General features: G+C 56.1%; 1 protein-coding gene across 5 annotated transcripts in view; it reads left to right on the forward strand.

Moving 5' to 3' along the window:
* MEGF6 (multiple EGF like domains 6) overlaps nucleotides 1-19240 on the forward strand; it is a 78096-nt gene extending 58856 nt beyond the window's left edge. For all 5 annotated transcript variants that reach the window (XM_086860786.1, XM_086860788.1, XM_086860791.1 and 2 more), the window contains 27 exons: nucleotides 5-127; nucleotides 733-900; nucleotides 1123-1254; nucleotides 1350-1478; nucleotides 2884-3012; nucleotides 3121-3255; nucleotides 4294-4428; nucleotides 6766-6891; nucleotides 7797-7928; nucleotides 8345-8473; nucleotides 8759-8890; nucleotides 9187-9315; nucleotides 9858-9986; nucleotides 10444-10572; nucleotides 10840-10968; nucleotides 11152-11280; nucleotides 12510-12638; nucleotides 12886-13014; nucleotides 13648-13779; nucleotides 14061-14189; nucleotides 14774-14902; nucleotides 15008-15136; nucleotides 15308-15436; nucleotides 15808-15936; nucleotides 16019-16147; nucleotides 16568-16699; nucleotides 17276-19240. In XM_086860786.1, coding sequence (XP_086716912.1) covers nucleotides 5-127; nucleotides 733-900; nucleotides 1123-1254; nucleotides 1350-1478; nucleotides 2884-3012; nucleotides 3121-3255; nucleotides 4294-4428; nucleotides 6766-6891; nucleotides 7797-7928; nucleotides 8345-8473; nucleotides 8759-8890; nucleotides 9187-9315; nucleotides 9858-9986; nucleotides 10444-10572; nucleotides 10840-10968; nucleotides 11152-11280; nucleotides 12510-12638; nucleotides 12886-13014; nucleotides 13648-13779; nucleotides 14061-14189; nucleotides 14774-14902; nucleotides 15008-15136; nucleotides 15308-15436; nucleotides 15808-15936; nucleotides 16019-16147; nucleotides 16568-16699; nucleotides 17276-17343 — 3479 coding nt within the window. In that variant the 3' untranslated portion in view covers nucleotides 17344-19240. The remainder of the gene's footprint in view (nucleotides 1-4; nucleotides 128-732; nucleotides 901-1122; nucleotides 1255-1349; nucleotides 1479-2883; nucleotides 3013-3120; nucleotides 3256-4293; nucleotides 4429-6765; nucleotides 6892-7796; nucleotides 7929-8344; nucleotides 8474-8758; nucleotides 8891-9186; nucleotides 9316-9857; nucleotides 9987-10443; nucleotides 10573-10839; nucleotides 10969-11151; nucleotides 11281-12509; nucleotides 12639-12885; nucleotides 13015-13647; nucleotides 13780-14060; nucleotides 14190-14773; nucleotides 14903-15007; nucleotides 15137-15307; nucleotides 15437-15807; nucleotides 15937-16018; nucleotides 16148-16567; nucleotides 16700-17275) is intronic.
* Nucleotides 19241-19361: the final 121 nt, after the last annotated feature.

A 19361-nucleotide genomic window follows, 5' to 3' on the forward strand; every position in this document is an offset into this window, starting at 1 on the left:
GTAGATGTGGATGAGTGCTCTGCAAACAACGGTGGGTGTGAACACACGTGCCAGAACCAGCCAGGGTCATTCCAGTGTGGCTGTGACATTGGGCACAAGCTGGATGAAGACAGAAGGAGCTGCATCGGTAAGTGCCTCATTTGAGCTGCCTCAGCCCGGGCAGTGGGTCCCTCCTCTGCCTCCTGTATGAGCCAGGAGCAGCTCCTTAGCCCTGCACCTCATCTCTTTCAAATCCTTCCCAGCACCTGAGCAGTGGCAATGCCCCACCCCAGCCCTGGAAAGCTTTCCCAGACAGGACCAGTCCTGTTTCAGCCTCGTTCACAGCACTGTCCAAAGGAGTGTAGGGAGTTTTGGCACAGCTACACCTCCAATAGCTACACTGCCTGCAGTGATGGCTCCACGTTAAACACAGAGCCAGAGCCCCTTCCACAGTCACCAGCCTCTACAGCTTTTCCTTATAAGAAATAATAGATTGTTTATTTGTAGCATTACAGAGATCTTGAGGTCACCTATCTGACCTGGGCCTACTCTAGGCAAAAAAAATCCCTGAACAAACAACCTGGGAAAGTTTTAGAGGTGTCAAAACAGGGCGAGATCAGTGCTGCAAACCTGAGACCCGCAGAGTTCTGGTTTCCCTTTGCTGTTGCAGAGCTCCTGTCCCACTGTTCACGCCCCAGAGACCTTGTCTCCTTCCCCAGTGTGACGCTGTCACCTCTGTCCCTGCTCCCCCAGCCACAGAGGACACGGTGGAGGCCCTGGATGGCCGGCGCCCCGTCATCCGCCCCATCCCTCACGTCGCCATCCTGCGAGATGAGTTCACCCAGCTCTTCAACGATGACTACGAGGAAGAGGAGGAAGAGATGGAAGCACGAGGGGAGCACACGCTGTCAGAGAAATTTGGTGGGCATTTTGCAGCAGCAGTCAGTGCCATACTTTTCTTGGAGCTCCTCAGGAATAACGGTGCAGGCTGGGTTTGTTTGTTTGGTGAACACACTGGGCCTGTTGAGTGCCTTTTCTGTGCTTATCTGCCACAGCCTCCACACGGGGCTTTCTCTGCCCGAACTCCCCAGGATGCTGCAGCAGCCTCGGGGAGGTTCTCACCTGTGGTGCCTCTCATTGCAGTCTGCCTGGAGCACACGTTTGGCCCCGACTGCAGCCTGACCTGTGACGACTGCGAGAACGGAGCCACCTGCGGTGCCGAGGGCAGCGGCTGCCACTGCCCGCCCGGCTGGACCGGTGTGCTCTGCAACCAGAGTGAGTGGCAGCTCTGGCCTCTGCTCTGGGGCGTGCAGTGGATGCAGCCCTGCGAGGCTGTGGCCCCTGAGCCTCATCTCCCTCTCCCTCCCCAGCTTGCCCAGCCGGCACCTTCGGCAACAACTGCAGCCAGAGCTGCCGGTGCCAGAACGGTGGCACCTGTGACCCTGCCACCGGCGCCTGCCGCTGCCCGCCCGGCGTGGCTGGGGAGCTCTGTCAGGACGGTGAGTCCGGTGTCCCCTCACCCTCCCTGTGGTGCTGGGGGCCATCCCTGTCCTCCTTCTTCCTGGTGTCAATGTCTGAGCAGAGATTTGCCATCACTGGGTAAATGGGTGTTCTGGCCATCGCTGATGCCGCTCTCAGATGTCCCAGATGTGCTTCTCTGAAGCCTGGAAGTGTTTGCTATGGGGTTCCCTACACTGGTCCTTTTGTAGCTGCTCATTAGCCTCTTTCAGCTCTCTTGTTGAACCATCCCAGGGAGAGCAGCTCAAACACATTCCTGCTCCATCTGATTCCGTCAGCCACTGGGTCTTTTGTGGAAAAATGTCATTTTAAAAAGCAAAAGAAGTGGTAAATGACACTCTTCCCCCATGAAACAGCGCTCCAGGTGTTCTGTCTTGTCTTTGCACTCAAAGACCTTTGCAGTCCCTGCTCATCCATGACTGGGGGCAGAGATCTCTATTTCATGGGGCATTCAGTGGCAGACACAGGAAAGACTGCCAAACCCACAATTTCCATGGTTAATTTCCATGGAAACCGTGGAGGCATTTTCCACCCAAAGCATTGGAAAGCTGTGACTGCAGTAGTTACCCAAAGGAGTGGTGGTGATGCTCATTTCTCTCCCCAAGGGTTAAAATTTGGGAGACATAATTTAAAAACCAGAAAGAGGCAGACAATCAGATTCAGACAAAAGGACTTCAGTCACATGTTGGGAGCATATGGGAACTATTACTGAAGGAGGAGAGTGAAGCAGAATGCAAATGAACACAAGAGATACCTCAACCTTTTCTTTCTGTAGGAAGTAGATGATTGAGTGGGACAGAGAGAAAACAGGAAGGTAAAATTAAAATAAGCAATACAGAATTGCTCTGTTGTCCCAGGGTGGCATTTCCTCTTCTCTGTTCGTTGGGACAAGGCACGTGCTGCTGGGCAGCTGCTGACCTGAGCACTCTGCTGACACAGCCTGTCTGCCATGTGCTTCCAATATTGAAATCTTTAGCATAACAGAGAAAAAACAATAATTTTATTCACTTAATAGTGCAAATATCCCTGTGGCTTTTCAACAGGAGCAGCCTCATGTGTTTCTTCCTCACAGAGGACGGCCTTGACCTCTCGAAGCCCTGTGGGTGGGTTATTTCTGTCCCAACCAGCAGAGTTGCTGGTCACAGTGAGGGCAGAGCTGCTGGGTGCCCTGGAGCACCACGATGAGTGGCAGCAAGTGACATCCCCGGTGACACTGCACAGCTGATTTGGAGCTGGTGCAGGAATCTGATCGCTCTCCCCATGGCTGCATCACTTCCCTCGGTGCATCCCTGGCCTCACACAGCTCTGGTTCCCGTGTGTTTCTCTCAATTTAGATGATCTGCTGAAACCAGCTCATGTTCCCAGGAAACCTCTCTCTGTTCCTAGGGTGCCCCAAGGGGTTTTTCGGGAAGCACTGCAGGAAAAAGTGCAACTGTGCCAACCGAGGTCATTGCCATCGGATTTACGGAGCCTGTCTGTGCGATCCCGGCTTGTACGGCCGCTTCTGCCACTTGGGTACGCTTGTCCCCATCCTCGCGGTTACCCGTGGGTTCCAGCCTCTCTGTGAAGGAGGTTTCTGCCCCTCTCCCTGGGTCGCTGACCAGCTCTTCCCTGTCCCTGCAGCGTGCCCCAAGTGGGCGTTCGGGGCGGGCTGCTCGGAGGAGTGCCAGTGTGTGCAGCACAACTCGCGGGACTGCGACGCCAGGGACGGCTCCTGCCGCTGCAAACCCGGCCACCGCGGCCAGCGCTGCGAGCACAGTGAGTGAGGCACACACTCACTCACACCTTGCAGGTCATCAAGCCCAACACCACCTCATCACCCTGACCATGGCGCTGAGTGCCACATCCAGGCTTTCCTTAAACACCTCCGGGGACCGTGACTCCACCACCTCCCTGGGCAGCTCATTCCAACACCTGACCGCTCTTTGTGAAGAACTTCTTCCTTGTGTCCAGCCTGAGCCTCCCCTGGCACAGCTACAGCCTGTGTCCTCTCCTTCTGTTGCTGCTCCCTGGGAGCAGAGCCCGATCCCCCTTGGCTGCCCCTCCTGTCAGGGAGCTGTGGGGAGTGATGGGGTCTCCTCTGAGCCTCCTCTTCTCCAGGATAAACAACCCCAGCTCCCTCAGCTGCTCCTCACAGGACTTGTGCTCCAGACCCCTCACCAGCCTTGCTGCCATTCTCTGGGCACACTCCAGCCCCTCCATGTTCTTCCTAAATTGGGGGCCCAGAACTGGACACAGCACTCGAGGTGTGGCCTCACCAGTGCTGAGCACAGGGGAAGAATCCCTGCCCTGCTCCTGCTGGCCACACTGTTCCTGATCCAGGCCAGGAGCCATTGGCTGTCTTGGCCACCTGGGCACACTGCTGGCTCATGCCAGCCTGCTGTCCATCAGTGGCCCAGCTCCCTTTCTGCCTGGCTGCTGTCCAGCCACTCTGTCCCCAGCCTGTAGCGCTGCAGGGGCTGTTGTGGCCAAAGTGCAGGACCCAGCACTTGGTCTTGTTAAATCTCATATCCCTGGATTTGTCCCATCTATCCAGCCTGTCCATGTCCCTCTGCAGAGCCCCCCCACCCTTCAGCAGATCCATATTCACACCAGCTTGTCATCTGGTGTCATTCTGTTCCCATGAAGCACCCTCAGAGCTTTCTCCTCCCATGACCTCTTTTCCCCATTAATTTTCTCAGGGGAAAGCTCTGCTTGATTTCCAGCCTCCCAGACTGTCTCACCTCTTGCTCACTCAGGAGCACACCGTGCGAGTAATTTCAGAGCTTCTTTCTCTCTAATTATGGTTGCTCACAGGCTGTGACCCTGGGTATTACGGAGATGGCTGCAAGAAGAGGTGTAGCTGCCTTCCAGGAGTGCCCTGTGACCCTGTCACTGGGGAGTGCCACAAAGAGTGTCCCCCTGGCTACCACGGCGAGCACTGTGACCAAGGTAAGGCAGTGCCATACAGGGAAGCTCTGTGTGTGCTGGAAACTCATCAGTCCTCACAATTTTGCTTCACAAAATGACACAAAAGCGCTTCCAGAATCCCCTGAGAGCCCCAGCCCACTGCAGATGATCTGATGGGTGGCCAGTAGAGACCTCAGGGGACACAGGAGCTGCCATCCACAGGTCTCTGAGACGCTGCTGCCTCTTTAAAGTGGGAGAGAGAATTCCTTATATAAAACGAGCTTGATTCAGAAAAGGAGAACAAGGTCTCACTTCACCCTTCCACTGGACATCTCTGTTGGTAGATGGAGGTGATTTGGATCTAATTATCTTTCCCTGGCCTTGATGTCTTTTCCCTTCCAGCCAATCCCTGCATAGCATAACAGTATCATATTTTCTACTCTGTTCTCCATTCCTTATTGAAACTCTGCTTCATCTGCAAGTGAAAATGAGTACTTTACATTTAATTTACATTAGGATTCAAACTTCTGCCTCTGTATGAACCTCCTAGAGCAGTTTTGTGCTCTTGCCATGAAGGGCCAGTATATGGGATGGTGATTGAACTGCCCAGCTCTGTGTATGTCTGTGTCCAATGCTCAGGCTCTGAGGGTGCAGATTTCAAGATCCTGGGGTGGTTTGTGTGCCAGAGAATTTCACTTTGGGCAGACAAAGGTGCTTTGAGAGAACCTAAAGGCAGTGAGTCATTGGCACGAGGTGATGATTACAAAATATGAACACAGTGCTTGGAAAAGATTAAGTTCTGCCAACCACAGAACTGAATGGTGACTGAAAAATCAACCCACTCCTGCTCTTGTGAGGCTGGGGCCTCCTGAACCCACTTCAGCAGGTTGGGTCCTGCAGAAAATGCAAAAGGTTGGACACTTGAAGACAGATTGCAGCAGCTGAAGACACTACATGGAGGGGTTGGAAGTGGCCAGCATCTGGATTTGGACTGGAGCATCCAGGGAATTTCTGCACTAACAGATGTTTAGCCAAGAACTGCCTCATCCCAGCCCAGAAGTTGAAACCATCAGCCTCATTGATCTGCCAGCACAGGGTCATGGTGCAGAGCCCCATCTCTGACAGGGCTTGGTCTGAACAAGAGCTGCAGAAAGCAGCAAAAATCCCACTGCGAGCGCTGCCACAGTGCTGGCAGGAGAGATGGGAGCAGCTCCTGCAGGGCTGTGCTCCCTGGCATGGTCTGCCAGCCCTGAGCCCCCGTGCAGGGATGCTGTGGCCCCTGGAGCCCCTGGAGCCTTGTCAGGCTGGGTGCTCCCGCTCGGGTTATTTTTAAAAAGGGTAAGAAAGGAGCTGAAGGCTGTAGGGGGGAGTCACAGGAAATAACACAAATATTTGTATAGAAATAGTAGGCTCTTGGCTGTTGTTTGGATCTGGAAATTATTAAAGGGTGAAGACAAACATCTGCCATCAATTAGCAAAGAGGAGGAATAACAAAAACTCCACTGTGTCACTGGAAATCGAGGCGCTGTGTTTCCTCCGCGGTTTGTCAGTGCCGGTGTGTTCGCTTCTGCTGAAGCTTTACAGAACCTTGGCTTTGGTGAGCATGGAGCTCTTGTGGGGGACTCAGAGAGGATTTAAGGATCTTTGGTCTGGGGCCCTCAGTTTGCATGTCACCAGCTGGTTGCTAAATTGTGGCAGTGGATACAAAGATCAAACTGAGCTGGGATCAGCAGAACCATGCTGGCATCCAGAGCAGAGGGAAGGAAAAGCATTTATCCCTCCTGTGGAGGAGGATCGCCTTTTTCCTGCTTTCCATCTGTGTCCTACTGCAAACCTGGCTGCTTCTTAAAATCCTGTGCTCAGATCCTGGAGGCATTCAGGCAGTAAAACCCCTCACAGCATCTTGGAAAAGCCAAGGGCTGGTTTGGTGTGGGGCTGTGACCCCGGTGTTCTGCACCCCAGCCCAGAGACAGCAGGCTTGGGCAGAGTCCTTGTCCAAAGACTGGAGACCAGTTTGGCCTCAGCTTTTGGGGATGTGAGTGGTCACTCCTGCATGAAGAAATACTTGAAAGGACACACAACAAGAGAGAAGTGTCAGGCAGACAGAGTAAGGCAATGCTGGGGGTGGCCAGTGTGGCTCCGAATGGTCACACCCAGGCTCACAGAATCATTAATGTTGGAATAGACCTTCAAGATCACCAAGTCCAACCTTTGAGCAAACACCACCAAACCCATTAAACCATGAGCACAGGTGGGAACCTCTCACAGCTGGGCTATTCCCCACACACTCAGAGACTCCTTTAGCCTGCAGGGCCAGCTTGGGAAAATGCTCTTGGGCAGCTTGGGGGGGGAAGTTCTGACCTGGCTGTTCTTCCACAGAGTGCCCTGAGGGGACATTTGGACCAGGCTGTCGGCATCCCTGTGCCTGTGGAGAAGCATCCTGCGACAGGAGCACAGGGCAGTGCCACTGCCCACCTGGCCGGACAGGACATGACTGTGCCCAAGGTGAGCACAGAGCAAGCACTCAGGGATTTTGCTGTAGAGGGAGGGATTTAGGTGTAGACCTATTATTTTTCTTTTACTAAAATTCATTTTATAAACACCCAGTGCAGTTAGAATCATCTTAGTGGGAAATTAGAAAAAATCACAGCTTTTGTTGGTGAGTCTTAAACAACACGATGAAAAAGGTGACGATGTTTTTGGTTGTCACAGTCCTCAATGTAGGAGAGGAACCTTCCTTTATTGATGCATGTTTTTAATTGCCTTCACCAGATTACTCTTTAACTGCTGGAAAACTAGAGAGTCTAAAATTGAAAGTTTTTGCATGATTCTGCAGTATTGCAGCAGCTGGAAGGTATTAGTCACATAGAGATGTCCTGCTCCTAAGAGTTTAGCTGAGCAACGAAACTATGTGCGCACAGTGCTTACCATACATTTCAAGCTGCCTTTTTTCCAGGCCCTGGAGCAGCTTAGGACCAGTTGGAGAAGGATTTTTTTCCCTGGTTTTTGCAGTTTTAGCCTTTTGCTCCTTCTCTACAACTCCCAGGGGGTTCTGGAGCAGTGACTGATGTGCTGTCCATGGTGTGACGGCAGCTACGGAGTCCCTGTGCCAGCAGCAGCATTTCCCACTGAGGAGCCCTTGGAGCTCCCCGCCAGTGGATGCAAATCCAAAATTGGCATGAAAATCCTGGAGTGAGCTCAGAATAGCACTTAGAGAGGGCTCGCACGCTGCCTGTGGAACAGGCACAGCCGTGCTGTGCTCTCTGGCAGCCACGTGCTGTGAGCAAAAGTCCACGTCTTGCATGAGCACAGCAGTGAGGGCCAGAGGGAACCCCAAAGGTCAGACATTGCCCTCTGCCACCTCGGCTCTGATCCTGGTGCCGTGTGTTCTCTGTCTGCTCACTCTCCAGCTTGTCCTGAGGGTCTCTGGGGACTGGGCTGCCAGGAGATCTGCCCTGACTGCGCCAACAATGCCAGCTGTGACCCTGCCACCGGAGCCTGTCTGTGCCAGCCCGGCTACACTGGCCAGCGCTGCCAGGATGGTGAGTGCAGGCTGGGGTGGGTCCCCCAGCTGGGATGTCCATCTCCAGCTGGAATGGGGCTATTTCAGCTGAGCTGTAGCATCTGCTGCAGCAAGTGGAGCATCCAGTGACTGACCAGGCACTGCCACGTGCAGCAGGGCAGGCTGAGCACTGTGCACATCTCTGTTTCCTCACTCATTGGGGTGCAGGCTGGGCACTACAAAGTCCCTCTAGCCCCATCTCCACTGGGGAAACTTCTGCAGCAGGAGAAAGGGAGTCAAAATGCTGAGCCCCTTGTCCGGTTCAGCACCTACACTCGGGGTGTCAGAGCTGTGTCAGTGCTCGCGGCTCTGCCGAAGCACCGCGGTACCCAGCGGCTTCTCTGAGGGCCAGGGTTCCAACAGCCACCTGCATTCCCTCCCTGTTTCCCTTGGCAGTGTGTCCTGCCGGCTGGTTCGGCCCTGCCTGCCAGCTGAGCTGCAGCTGTGGGAACGAGGGGCATTGCCATCCGGTGACGGGGACGTGCAGCTGCCCGGCCGGCTGGACGGGGCACCACTGCCAGCGAGGTACGGCTCCTGTGCTCCTGGGCCACTCTGACCTGTGCCAAGCTATGCTGCCATCGCTCCATTCTCTTCTTCCTGCTGTGCCTCTGCCAGGGAAATCTCTCAGAAATCCCTTTGGTTCCTTCACTCTGTCTGTGCGGTGCTGGCAGTGCCACTTGGCCTCTCTGCAGCCGTGTTTGTCCCTGTGCCCAAGGGATGCTGTGCCCAGTGGAAAAGGCAGCACTGTGCCCATGCCATGCTCTCAGGTACACACCAGTGATGTGTACAACATCTGCTGTGTTTTTCCAGCCTGTGACCTGGGGCACTGGGGCCCCGACTGTGCCCACACCTGCAACTGCAGCAACAGCGATGGCAGCTGCAGCGCCGAGACCGGGCAGTGCCTGTGCGAGGCAGGATACATGGGCCCCCGCTGTGAGCAGAGTGAGTGCTGCCCTGCCCTGCCCTGCCCTGCCTTCACACCCAGCCAGGACCTCAGGTGTTCCAGGAAAAGGCATTGCTCCAGCCCAGTCCCCTGCCCTGGCTGTGATGCTGATGCTGTGCCCAGGGTGACTGGGTGATGTGGGTTCACACCTGTTAGGGGCTGGTTAGAACCCACCAGTTGTTATAAAAAAACAGCTGCCAGACATTTTTATTCCATTCAGAATCCAAGCCCCTGCCTTAGGATAGCTTCTCTGGGACCCAGGAAAGGACAGACTCCTCAGTCTCATCTCTTTCAGAGTGCCCAGAAGGGTGGTTTGGGCTGAGCTGTCAGCACCAGTGTCAGTGTGACAATGGAGCCACCTGTGATCACGTCAGTGGGGCCTGTACCTGCAGCCCAGGCTGGCGAGGAACCTTCTGTGAGCACGGTGAGTACCTGACCCTGGGGACCAGGGCTCATTCCCAGAGGGTCTGTGTTCCTGTCTGACTTTGTTATCCCGTTACAGCAAAGAGAATTCCTCAGGATGGTCATGGGGGGGAACAACAAGTCTGCAAACTGCTACCTCTGGAGGGAAAAGGTCTAGGGGAAAAAAAAGAAGACTATGAAAATGTAAATAATGGGTGACCCAGTGGTTGCACAGCTGCCGTGGTCACCCAAGTGTGCACATGTTGCACACAGGGTCTTGGAGAAGCCTCTTGGAGGGGTCCCTGGATGCAGGGATCCAGCTCCCCCAGCAGCCTCTCTGTGGTCAGGAACCTCAAGCTGTCACTCTCTGATCCACCACTGCCCTCTCCTGCACCTGGAATGTCCATACTGGGCTCACATCCAATATCTGCTGCCTTTAGCAGTGGCTGTCACACTGGTGCCACCTCACACCGGCCACAAAGGTCACCAAGGGGCAGGCACCTTTTCCCACTGGGAGGTCCCCAGCTCTGCATTTTGTGTGGATTTCTTCTTTGTTTTCCACAGCCTGCCCTGATGGATTTTATGGACTGGAGTGTCAACAAGCCTGTGACTGCCTGAATGGTGCTCACTGTGACCCTGTGACAGGACAGTGCCAGTGTCCCCCGGGCTGGACTGGCCCTCGCTGTGCCCGGGGTAGGTGTCGGTGCCCGGGGTAGGTGTCTGTGGGAGGTGCCCACCCTGCCCTCCATGGGCACTCTAGAGCCATGGCTGTCTCTGCTGCCAGGTCATAAGAACCGGAGGTCTGAGTTGTCCGTTCCCCATTCACCTTTTTCTCTGAGTGGAATTTAATTTGGGTTCAGACTGGGGGGCTCTGCCTGAGCAGGTTGTGGTTGGATGCAATGAGGGCTTGGGCATCCAGCAAAACCGCTTCCAGATAGATAAAGGATGTAACACTGATGGTAGCAGTGTCTGTGTTTGGATGTCAGTCCTGTAGGACACACTATTTCCCTGTAACACCACAAAACCCCTCACACAGCAGCCAACCCCCACTGACAGATCCTCTCCCAGCCCTTGGGAGGGTTGGTAGGAGCCTGACTGCTGTAATTCCCACCCACTGCCCACCATTGCTGCCTGCTCTGCTCCCCTGCAGCGTGCCAGGAGAACAGGTACGGCCAGAACTGCAGCCAGACGTGCCACTGCTTCAACAATGCCACCTGCAGCCACGTCAGCGGCCGCTGCCTCTGCTCAGAGGGGTGGACGGGACCCTCGTGCCAGCAAGGTAACACTTCCCAGCCCAGCCTGCTTCCCCTGCCAGCACGGGAAGGAATGCCATTCCTTGTGGTGGGTGGAGTGCTGCTGCTGCCATTTGGTGAAATACCAAAAGTTGTTCTGTGGGCAGCTGAGCAGCCTTAGGGGTGTCACTGGCTCCTCTTGCATCAAAATCAGTGTTGCTCTGTATCAGACCATCCACCCATGGCTGTGGCAGCATGTCACAAGCCTCCAGAGCTGTGTCCTGACTGGGATGTTTGTCCTGTTTCTCCCTCAGCCTGCCTGGAGGGTTTTTATGGGAAGAACTGCCAGCAGCGCTGCCTCTGCCAGAACGGCGGCACCTGTGACCCGGCCACGGGGGCCTGTGCTTGCCCTGCAGGCTGGACAGGGCTGGCCTGCGAGCTGGGTGAGGAAGCAGCCAGGGAAACGGCTCAGGGGCAAACAGATCCTGGTTTGCAATGGTTTTCCAGTGGAGGTTGGAGGTGGTGTGGAAGGGGTTGGGGTTCAAGGTCCTTCCTGTGCGTGTGTGGGGTGGTGGGAGCTGGGAGGGTGGGTGCCAGGACAACAACTCACCCTGTGCCCCTGCCAGCCTGTGCCCAGGGGCAGCATGGCCTGGACTGCCAGCAGCGCTGTGAGTGCCAGCACGGGGGGCTGTGTGAGCGCCAGACCGGGCACTGCCTCTGCCAGCCCGGCTGGACCGGCGACAAGTGCGAGAGACGTAAGTGCTGCATGTGGGGGCGGCTCTGGGCATCGATGGCTCTGGCAGCAGCAGCTGCAGCACAGGGAGGGTCTGAGGGCTTAAGGAAAGACATAAAATTCAGATTTCAGCAAGCAGGGAGCAAGCAGTTCTGACCGCTGCTGCACTTTCTCCTTCCATTGAATCACAAAGGAGTTTGGGTGGGAAGGGACCTTAAAGATCATCCAGTTCCAGCCCCAGCTGGTTCCTGTCATCTGAGGGCTGTGCTGGTGCACATCCAGAGCAGCCTGTGGCAGTGCTGGTGGGAGGGAGGTGGGATTCCCAAAGGCACAGACCCCCAGGCATCTGTGCAAAACCACAGGCTCCACGCAGGGATGAAGGCAGGGCAGCAACCCTGCATGGTGAAACCAAAATGCCAAGGGAGGACCTTCCTCTGCCACGATTATTTTAAGGGTAACAGTGGATCATCCCTTTTCCAGTCTTCCTTCTCTGTGTCTTCTTCTTGTATCACACGGACCCTCAGAGCTGTCCCAAGCCCCATGGTAGCTGTCCCTTGGTGACTCCACGTCTGCTGTATCCTTAGATGTGACGCACACCCTGGCAATCTCCTTCCCATGAGGGAAGGGTTTGAAATGGCCCTTGGCCTTCAGAGCAGTGACAGGGATCTCATCACCTCTCAGCACACCAAGCAGAGATCCACAAGCTTCTTCCCTTCTGAGGTCATGACACCTCAGCTTGGCACGTCCTTCAATCAGGGTGTTAAGTCCAGCACTTGCCAGCTGACTTCTGGCACAAGGGAGGTGCCATCAGAGCCTCAGCTGCCACCAGCCACTCTCAGGTTTCCTGCTGGGAATGTTTTTCCCTCCAGGAGGCTGTAAACAGCTCTGCTGGTAGCTGAAGCTTGGCCACACAAATCACCTCACTGGATCCTGCCACATCCTGAGGGACAGTGTCCCCTCCCAGCATTGTCCCATGCTCCCAGAACTCCCCACAGCCTCAGCAGCGCCCAGCACCAGGCAGTCTTAAGCACCTCTATAATTTCTTTCAGTATAAATGAATGAAGAAACCCACCCAGAAGGCAGACATTATGTTGTTTCTTTAAAAAAGAACCAAGCTAGGGTCCTGTCAGCTCCCCATGGCTGTATTTCAAGTTGCCTGTGTGCACAAGAGACAAAAAAAAATTGAAAAAGCCCCAAAAAGTCACTTTTTTTGTGCAACTTGTCCTTTCTGCTGTGTTTTTATCCCTGAAGCTTGTCCGGAGGGACTGTTTGGGGCACTCTGCGAGGAGCTCTGTGACTGTGGGGACAACGTCTCGTGCCACCATGTCACTGGTGCTTGTGACTGCCCCCGTGGCTGGAGGGGCCAGCGCTGCGAGAAAGGTGAGGAACCCCTGGGTAAGGGAAACTCAGGGAAACATTGGATGTTCCAGAGTCTGGGAAAAGGAAAACTTAATTTTTAATGAGAATTACAAGTTGTGGCAAAGTATTTTGAGGCTGTGACACAAGATGCTGCTGGGCTGGCTCATCACCGGGGCAGGAGCCCCTTGAGTTCTGATGCCTTCCAGGCACTAGCAACAACTTAAAATCCAGGCAGGAGTCTCACATGCCACTGTTTGTTTTCCCACAGCCTGCCTGCCAGGTTTCTTTGGGAAGAACTGTGCCAGTCGCTGTGCCTGTCCCCTGGGAGTGCCCTGCCACCATGTCACCGGCCAGTGCGGCTGCCCGCCAGGACTGACTGGCTCTGGATGTGAAAAACGTACGGGGATGGGAATGATCCATGAAAGATACAGCTCTGCTGACAGGCTCTGGGAACGTGATGGGTCAAGCAATTCCTACAGAAAATAGAAGGCGGGGGGAAAAATATAAACAAGGAAAACCAGCCCAAGAGCAGAACTGTGCCAAGGAGCAACTCCCACTCTGGCAGCTGGGTGCATGCCTGTGGAATGTTAGCGGGGCAGAGGGAGCCAAGTGGGAAATCAGAGCTGGGTATTTATCCAGAGGATTAGCAATAAATCACTATTAAAATGAGCTCCTGTGGGTATGAGCAAGTCTGGAAGAGACAGAGGTGTGTGAGCACATTCCTTATGCAGAGGACAGTGCTGGGTTTGCCATCTCTGTGTGTGGAGCTTGCAGAAATGTGAGGGCAGGTAGGGCTGGCACAGGAAAAGCATTTAATGCCTTTATGTACTTGCCTTTCCTTTCAATCCAGTTATTTCCTGGAGTGAAGGAACCTTTTGCATGAGAGTCTCTTTGCTTTTTGGGTGGTGGAGAATTTTACTGCCATAAAAGGCTCTAAATCCTGGCTTAAAATAAAATATTAAAAAAAAAAAGCCTTGCAGAGAGGGGTGGGATGGCTCCTGAGCCACCTTGGTGCCCTGTCTCCTCACAGCCTGCCTGCCAGGGACCTTCGGGGAGGGCTGTGCTCAGATCTGCCAGTGTTCCGGAGCCACCCAGGAATGTCACCCTGTCACCGGGGCCTGTGTCTGCCCCCCTGGCTTCCACGGCCCCGCCTGCCAGCTGGGTGAGTCCTGCTCTGGTCCCACTGTGTCACCTTTGCAGACTGTCCCATCTTGGAATCCTGGTGCCATGAGGGATGTGTGTGGGTTGAATTCTGGGTGCTGTGGGGCTGCTCTGTGTGACAGAATGGATCAGAACCCCAGCCTGGCACAGACTGCTCCTACCAGAGCTCTCTGCCTCCTCCCGGGTGAAACATCCATGCAAATCCCTGGTGGGTTTTCCCAGGATGTCTGGACCTTGTTCTCATATTTTTAGGCACTGAGGCTTTGTTTGTTGTCCCCTCAGAGTGCTCCCCGGGGTGGTACGGCCGTGACTGCGAGAGGCCGTGCCAGTGCAAGAACGGGGGCCGCTGTGACAGTGCCACGGGGATGTGCCACTGCCCGCCGGGCTTCATCGGCGCTGACTGCGGCATTGGTGAGCGCTGCTTCAGCCACAGGGGCTGGGAAAGCAGGGGAGCCTCCTCAGGGGCATGTGAGGGGTGGGAGATGCAGACCCTGCCCACAGAAAGCTGCAGACCCTGTGGGCGATGAGCAGCAGACCAAGGACTGACTCCTGAGGAGAGCTCCTTGTGTCCTTTGTCCACCTGGCCTGGCAGCAGTGCCCTCCTGCTGTGTCCCAGGGAATGAGCCTGCAGATGGCCGTGTTTGCCGTCTGCCTTAGCCACGGAAACGTTTTTCTGCTCTGTTTATTTTACGATAAAGCGATTTCTCGTGTCACCGTGCCCTCGCTGTGTTGCTGTACAGCCACGGCTGGGCAGGGCTTGGAGCAGCCTGGCTTAGCTGGAGGTGTCCCTGCCCACGGCAGAGGGACTGGAAACAGATAACCTTTAGGGTTTCTTCCAACCCAAACCATTCTGTGATTCTGTGGCACAGCAGGGCAGGGCTGGAGGCTCTTTCTGCCTCCCATCGCTCAGTTCCAGTGCTGTGCAAAACTTTCCCTCTCCCACCTCCCACCTCCCCAGCCCTGCTTTGGCCTGACCGAGGTTTTCCTCCCTCCAGGATGCCCCGCTGGCCGCTACGGCCAGGACTGTGCAGGGCTGTGTCCCTGTGGGGCCGGTGCTCCCTGTCACCCTGTCACCGGAGACTGTGTGTGCCCTCCCGGCAGAGCTGGCCCCGCCTGTGAGCAAGGCAAGTGTGGGCCGTGCACCCGGGCTGTGGAAAGGTGCTGGAGCTGATTTCCTTGCTCGCAGCCCGCGGTGGCTGTGCCCACCGCCAATGCCTCTGGCCCCGCAGGTTGTGAGAAGCACCGCTACGGGCTGGGCTGCCAGCAGCCCTGCTCCTGCCGCAACGGGGGCCTCTGTCACCCGGCCGATGGCTCCTGCTCGTGTGCACCGGGCTGGACGGGGAAATCCTGCGAGTTAGGTAAGGCCGGTCCGGGTGGGCTGGCCCGCTCCGAGCGGGTGATGGAGCTCACAGCACACGCGTCCCGGCTCCAGCGGCTCTTACCCCACTCGTGCCAGCCCTGCCCGGGCACAGCCCTCTGGAGCGCCGCTGTGGGGCTGCTGAGCAGCTCTGCCGCTCCCTCTCCCGCAGAATGCCCTCCGGGGAGCTTCGGTGCCGCCTGCCAGCTGCGCTGCTCCTGCCTGCACAACGCCACCTGCCACCCGGCCACGGGGACCTGCCGCTGTCCCGCCGGCCGCTACGGGCCCCTGTGCGAACACAGTGAGTGCTGGCGGGGGGACAGCCTCGCCTGGGGGCACGGGGGCGTCTCTAAAGCTCGTCCGGAGAGCCGGACCGCGGGGCTCTCCCTTTCCCGAGGGTTTCCCAGCGAGCCCTTCCCGGGCAGCAGCGGCAGAGAGGTGATTTCTGGTCCCCGCAGCGCTTCCCTCCCGTGGCACACACGTCCCCGCTGCCCGGAGGTGTTGGGGACCGAGCAAATGCCGTGCAGCTGAACGCGGGGCTCTGTGACCGGCCCTTGGAGCGCCTGGGCATCCTCCGGGCGGAGAGGCTCTCTGCTTCTCCCTGCTGGGCCGGCCGGGGCTGTGCTGCACGGTTCCAGCCGCCCGTGCTCTGATGAGCTTTTCCCGTGGCAGGCTGTCCCCCGGGTTTCCATGGACAGGGCTGTCGGGAGCGCTGTGACTGCGGGCACGGGGCTGGCTGTGACCCCGCCACCGGGCGCTGCCGCTGTCCCCCTGGGCTGCGGGGCGAGCGCTGTCACACAGGTACCGCCCGTCCTCCTCGCCCTTCCCGGGGATCCCGAGCCATGGGCACGCAGGGCAGGGCTGTATTCCGTGTCTCACACAGGCTGCAAGGAAGGGACGTACGGCGAGGGGTGCCAGCGGCTCTGTGACTGCCCCAGCGATGTCCCCTGCGACCCGAGCTCGGGGCGCTGCCTGTGCCCTCCGGGCAAAACCGGCCCCACGTGTGCTGCGGGTGAGCTGAGCCCCAGCTGGGCACGGGAGGAGGGAGGCTGTGTGACGGGGGTTTTGATCCCAGGAAGCTGGAAGGGGCTTTGTTCTGCTGTGTGGCATCTCCTAGAGAGAGAGGGGCAGCGGCACTCGCCTCTCTGGACCCTGTTCCTAGTCAGATCTGAACGGAAATTCTCCCCCAGCCTCTAGAGCCCGTGTGTTCAGATTGACACGGTCAAAAAGCTGAGGATCAAAGACTGAAGGGAAGTCCTGGTGGCCTGGGGGTGCTCTGATGTCCTGTGTCACCACAGCAAAAATCTCTGTACCTTATCCTGCACCCAGCACCCAGCTGCTCTGCCTGCAGCATCCCGGGAAAACTCTGGGCGTTCCTGCTCGGCTGCTGCCACGGGCAACAGCAGCCTGAGCAGCTCTGTGCCCTCCACAGACTGCCGGCCCACGCACTTCGGCCCCGACTGCCGCCTGCCCTGCCAGTGTGCCCCCGGCAGCTCCTACTGCAACGCCAGGAACGGGCAGTGCCTCTGCCTGAACGGCCACACGGGACCCACCTGCCGGGAAGGTGAGGGCAGGGGAGGGACAGGTGCAGCCAATGCTGCTGGTGGGGTATCCCGGGGCAGAACCCGAGGGGAGGCTGTACCTGTGCTCAGGCTGTGGCTCCTGCCCCAGGGCTGGGTTTGGGAGCAGTAAATCAGCTCAGTCTGGTCGCTTATGTAGCACCTGCCTCTTCCCAAGCCCCTCGGTTGGTCTGACCTGTTTGCTGTTGCTGCAGCCATGAGGGAGGTTTCGAAAGTCTCGGAAACAAAGCTGTTCAGCAGCCTGACCCCAAATGTGCCCCTGGAAAAGCCGGGGCACTCATCCCACTCTCTAATGAGCATGCTGGAACAATGATCCCGTGCACCAACCGCAGTGGAAAGCCCCAAACTCCTCACCTCTGCCCAAACCATCACTGAACCTGTTGGCTCAGAGTGACCCCCGTGGGTGCTGGGCAGGAGGGTCTGACCCAAACCCACAGACTGGGACCAGTGCTCCCAGCTCCCAGTGGGGAGGAGGATGTGCCCCCAGCCATGTGGAGGATACAGCCCTGCAGCAGGACTGCAGACAGCAAGGACTGACCTGTCCTGTCTTTCCCTTCCAGCCACGCCATCCCTGCCACCCACCAGGCCACCACCACCCCCTGGGGAGCTCCGGCCAGCAGAGAAGTAGGTCCTGCTCTGGGAGCACTCCCTTGGTTCAACCAAGCAGCCACCTGAAGAAGCCAATGACCTGTAATGAACTCATTTATGAGCCACATGAGCAGCTCTCGTCTCCTAACAGCCCCAGCTGCTGCTTTTGGGGTGGTCTGAGTGAGGCTGAAGTGCCCAGTATAACCAGTTCACTGTGCCAGCGCGGGCTGGCCATGAGGACACGTGTGCCCACACCAGTGCATGCCTTTGGCCAGAGACCAGGTGACCAGTTCAGAAGGGATCAGTTCTGGTCAGGGGACAGTGGACTTTGACAGCTTGTGACACATTGCTGGCCTTCAACTTTTGGGTGCTGGGCTTGGGGAGGGGGCTGAAATTGTGGTCCAAATCAGGTATTTATGCATCAATATTTATGGGAAGCTGCACCACAGCATTGTCAGGACTGATGGCTCACAGTGCCCGGCTCTCCTGAGACTGGACCTCCTGTGGATGCACCACCTCACTTGAATTTTTTTTTTTTTTAAATTTGAACTTTCTGTGGTGTTTTACTGTAAATGACCATTTGCCAGGGGAAAGCATGTGAGGGCTCCAGCACTCACCTGCAGAGCTGCTGCCTCCTTGCCAACAGAACAGGCTGTGCTGGACAAGCTTGGGAGGGGCCTGGAGCCTGTTCTTCATGCCAGGAGTTTGTCAGTCTATGGTGCTGCCCTGTCACTCACTCCAAGAAGAAGGAAGCCCAAATCAAGTGTGGCCATCAGAGATACTGTGTGGATGGAGACAAAGTGCTCGCACATCTGGTCAATGCAGATCCCAGTTGGAATGATCTCACCCAGCCTTGAATCCTGTTATTTTGCCATTCCAGTCAGAGACAGCAGCTGGCCACCTGCACCAGCAGGGAATGTCACCACTCCAATGTCACCACATCACCTGGCCAGGGCCCAGGGCCCCTTTGACTGTTTGCACAAAGCTCCTGGGCAGGTGAAGCCACTGCCAGAGGAACCCGAGCTCTGCAGAGAAGAGGGACAGCTCCATCCCCATCCCCATCCCCATCCCCATCCCCATCCCCATCCCCATCCCCATCCCCATCCCCATCCCCATCCCCATCCCCATCCCCATCCCCATCCCCATCCCCATCCCCATCCCCATCCATCCCCATCCCCATCCACTGCAGCACAGCCCTGCCCAGGTGCTTGGCCTTTAAATTATTCCCACAGGGGCCAACTGAAAATAATAATTCTTTTCCTGATGGAATTTATTTTAATCTGTATATAACTTGGCATTTTGGGCTAATTCCTTTCTTATTTTATTTCTTCCTTAACAGTATTTTCTTATTACATTAGATATCATTCTTGTGAAGAAATCATGTTAATATAAGTATGTAGTGAAGGACCAAAATTGCGTTGTTGAGGTTGGATGTTGGGTAAACAGGGAGCAGGAAGATTTTATCCATGTGCCAAATGACCCCAGTCAGTGCTGCCAGTGGTGCTGCCAATTCTCCAGACAATCATCCCTCAGCTCCCCTTTGTCTTGAAGCCTTGGAGGAAGGTTCCAGCAACTGGGAGCAGCACAGGAGGAGGAGGAGGCCGGTGGAGACACCCTGCTTCGGTGGCCCTGCTCCAGAACATGGAAATAGCCTTAAACCTGGGGATGGATCCATCCTGTCCCATTCCAGCTGCAGCTCTGTGACTCCTGGCAGCTGCTCGGAGCAAACCGCGTGTCTGAGCATGGGACTGCAGCAGCCCTCTACCTGTATTTTTATATAACGTTCTTTTCCTGTTCATATTTCTTTATCCAGTTTGTTTGCTTCCTCTTTTCCTGTACTGCCTCCCTTTATGGATCTTCTTTAATTTAGCACTGATGAAAAATGTTACTTTCTCCACAGCTAAAAGAAATAAACAGAAAGCCTGGCTGAGTTTTTACTTAACTTGTCTGTCTCAGTCAAATGCACCTGACAGCTGCTCCAGGTGGCAGCAGGCTGGCAAGGGCTCTGGAGGGTGTTTCACGAGATGCATGTGTTTTGTGAGAACATGCAGAGGCCAC

Source organism: Cyanistes caeruleus, chromosome 22, assembly GCF_971803275.1.
Source record: "Cyanistes caeruleus chromosome 22, bCyaCae1.hap1.1, whole genome shotgun sequence".
Taxonomy (NCBI): Eukaryota; Metazoa; Chordata; class Aves; order Passeriformes; family Paridae; genus Cyanistes; species Cyanistes caeruleus.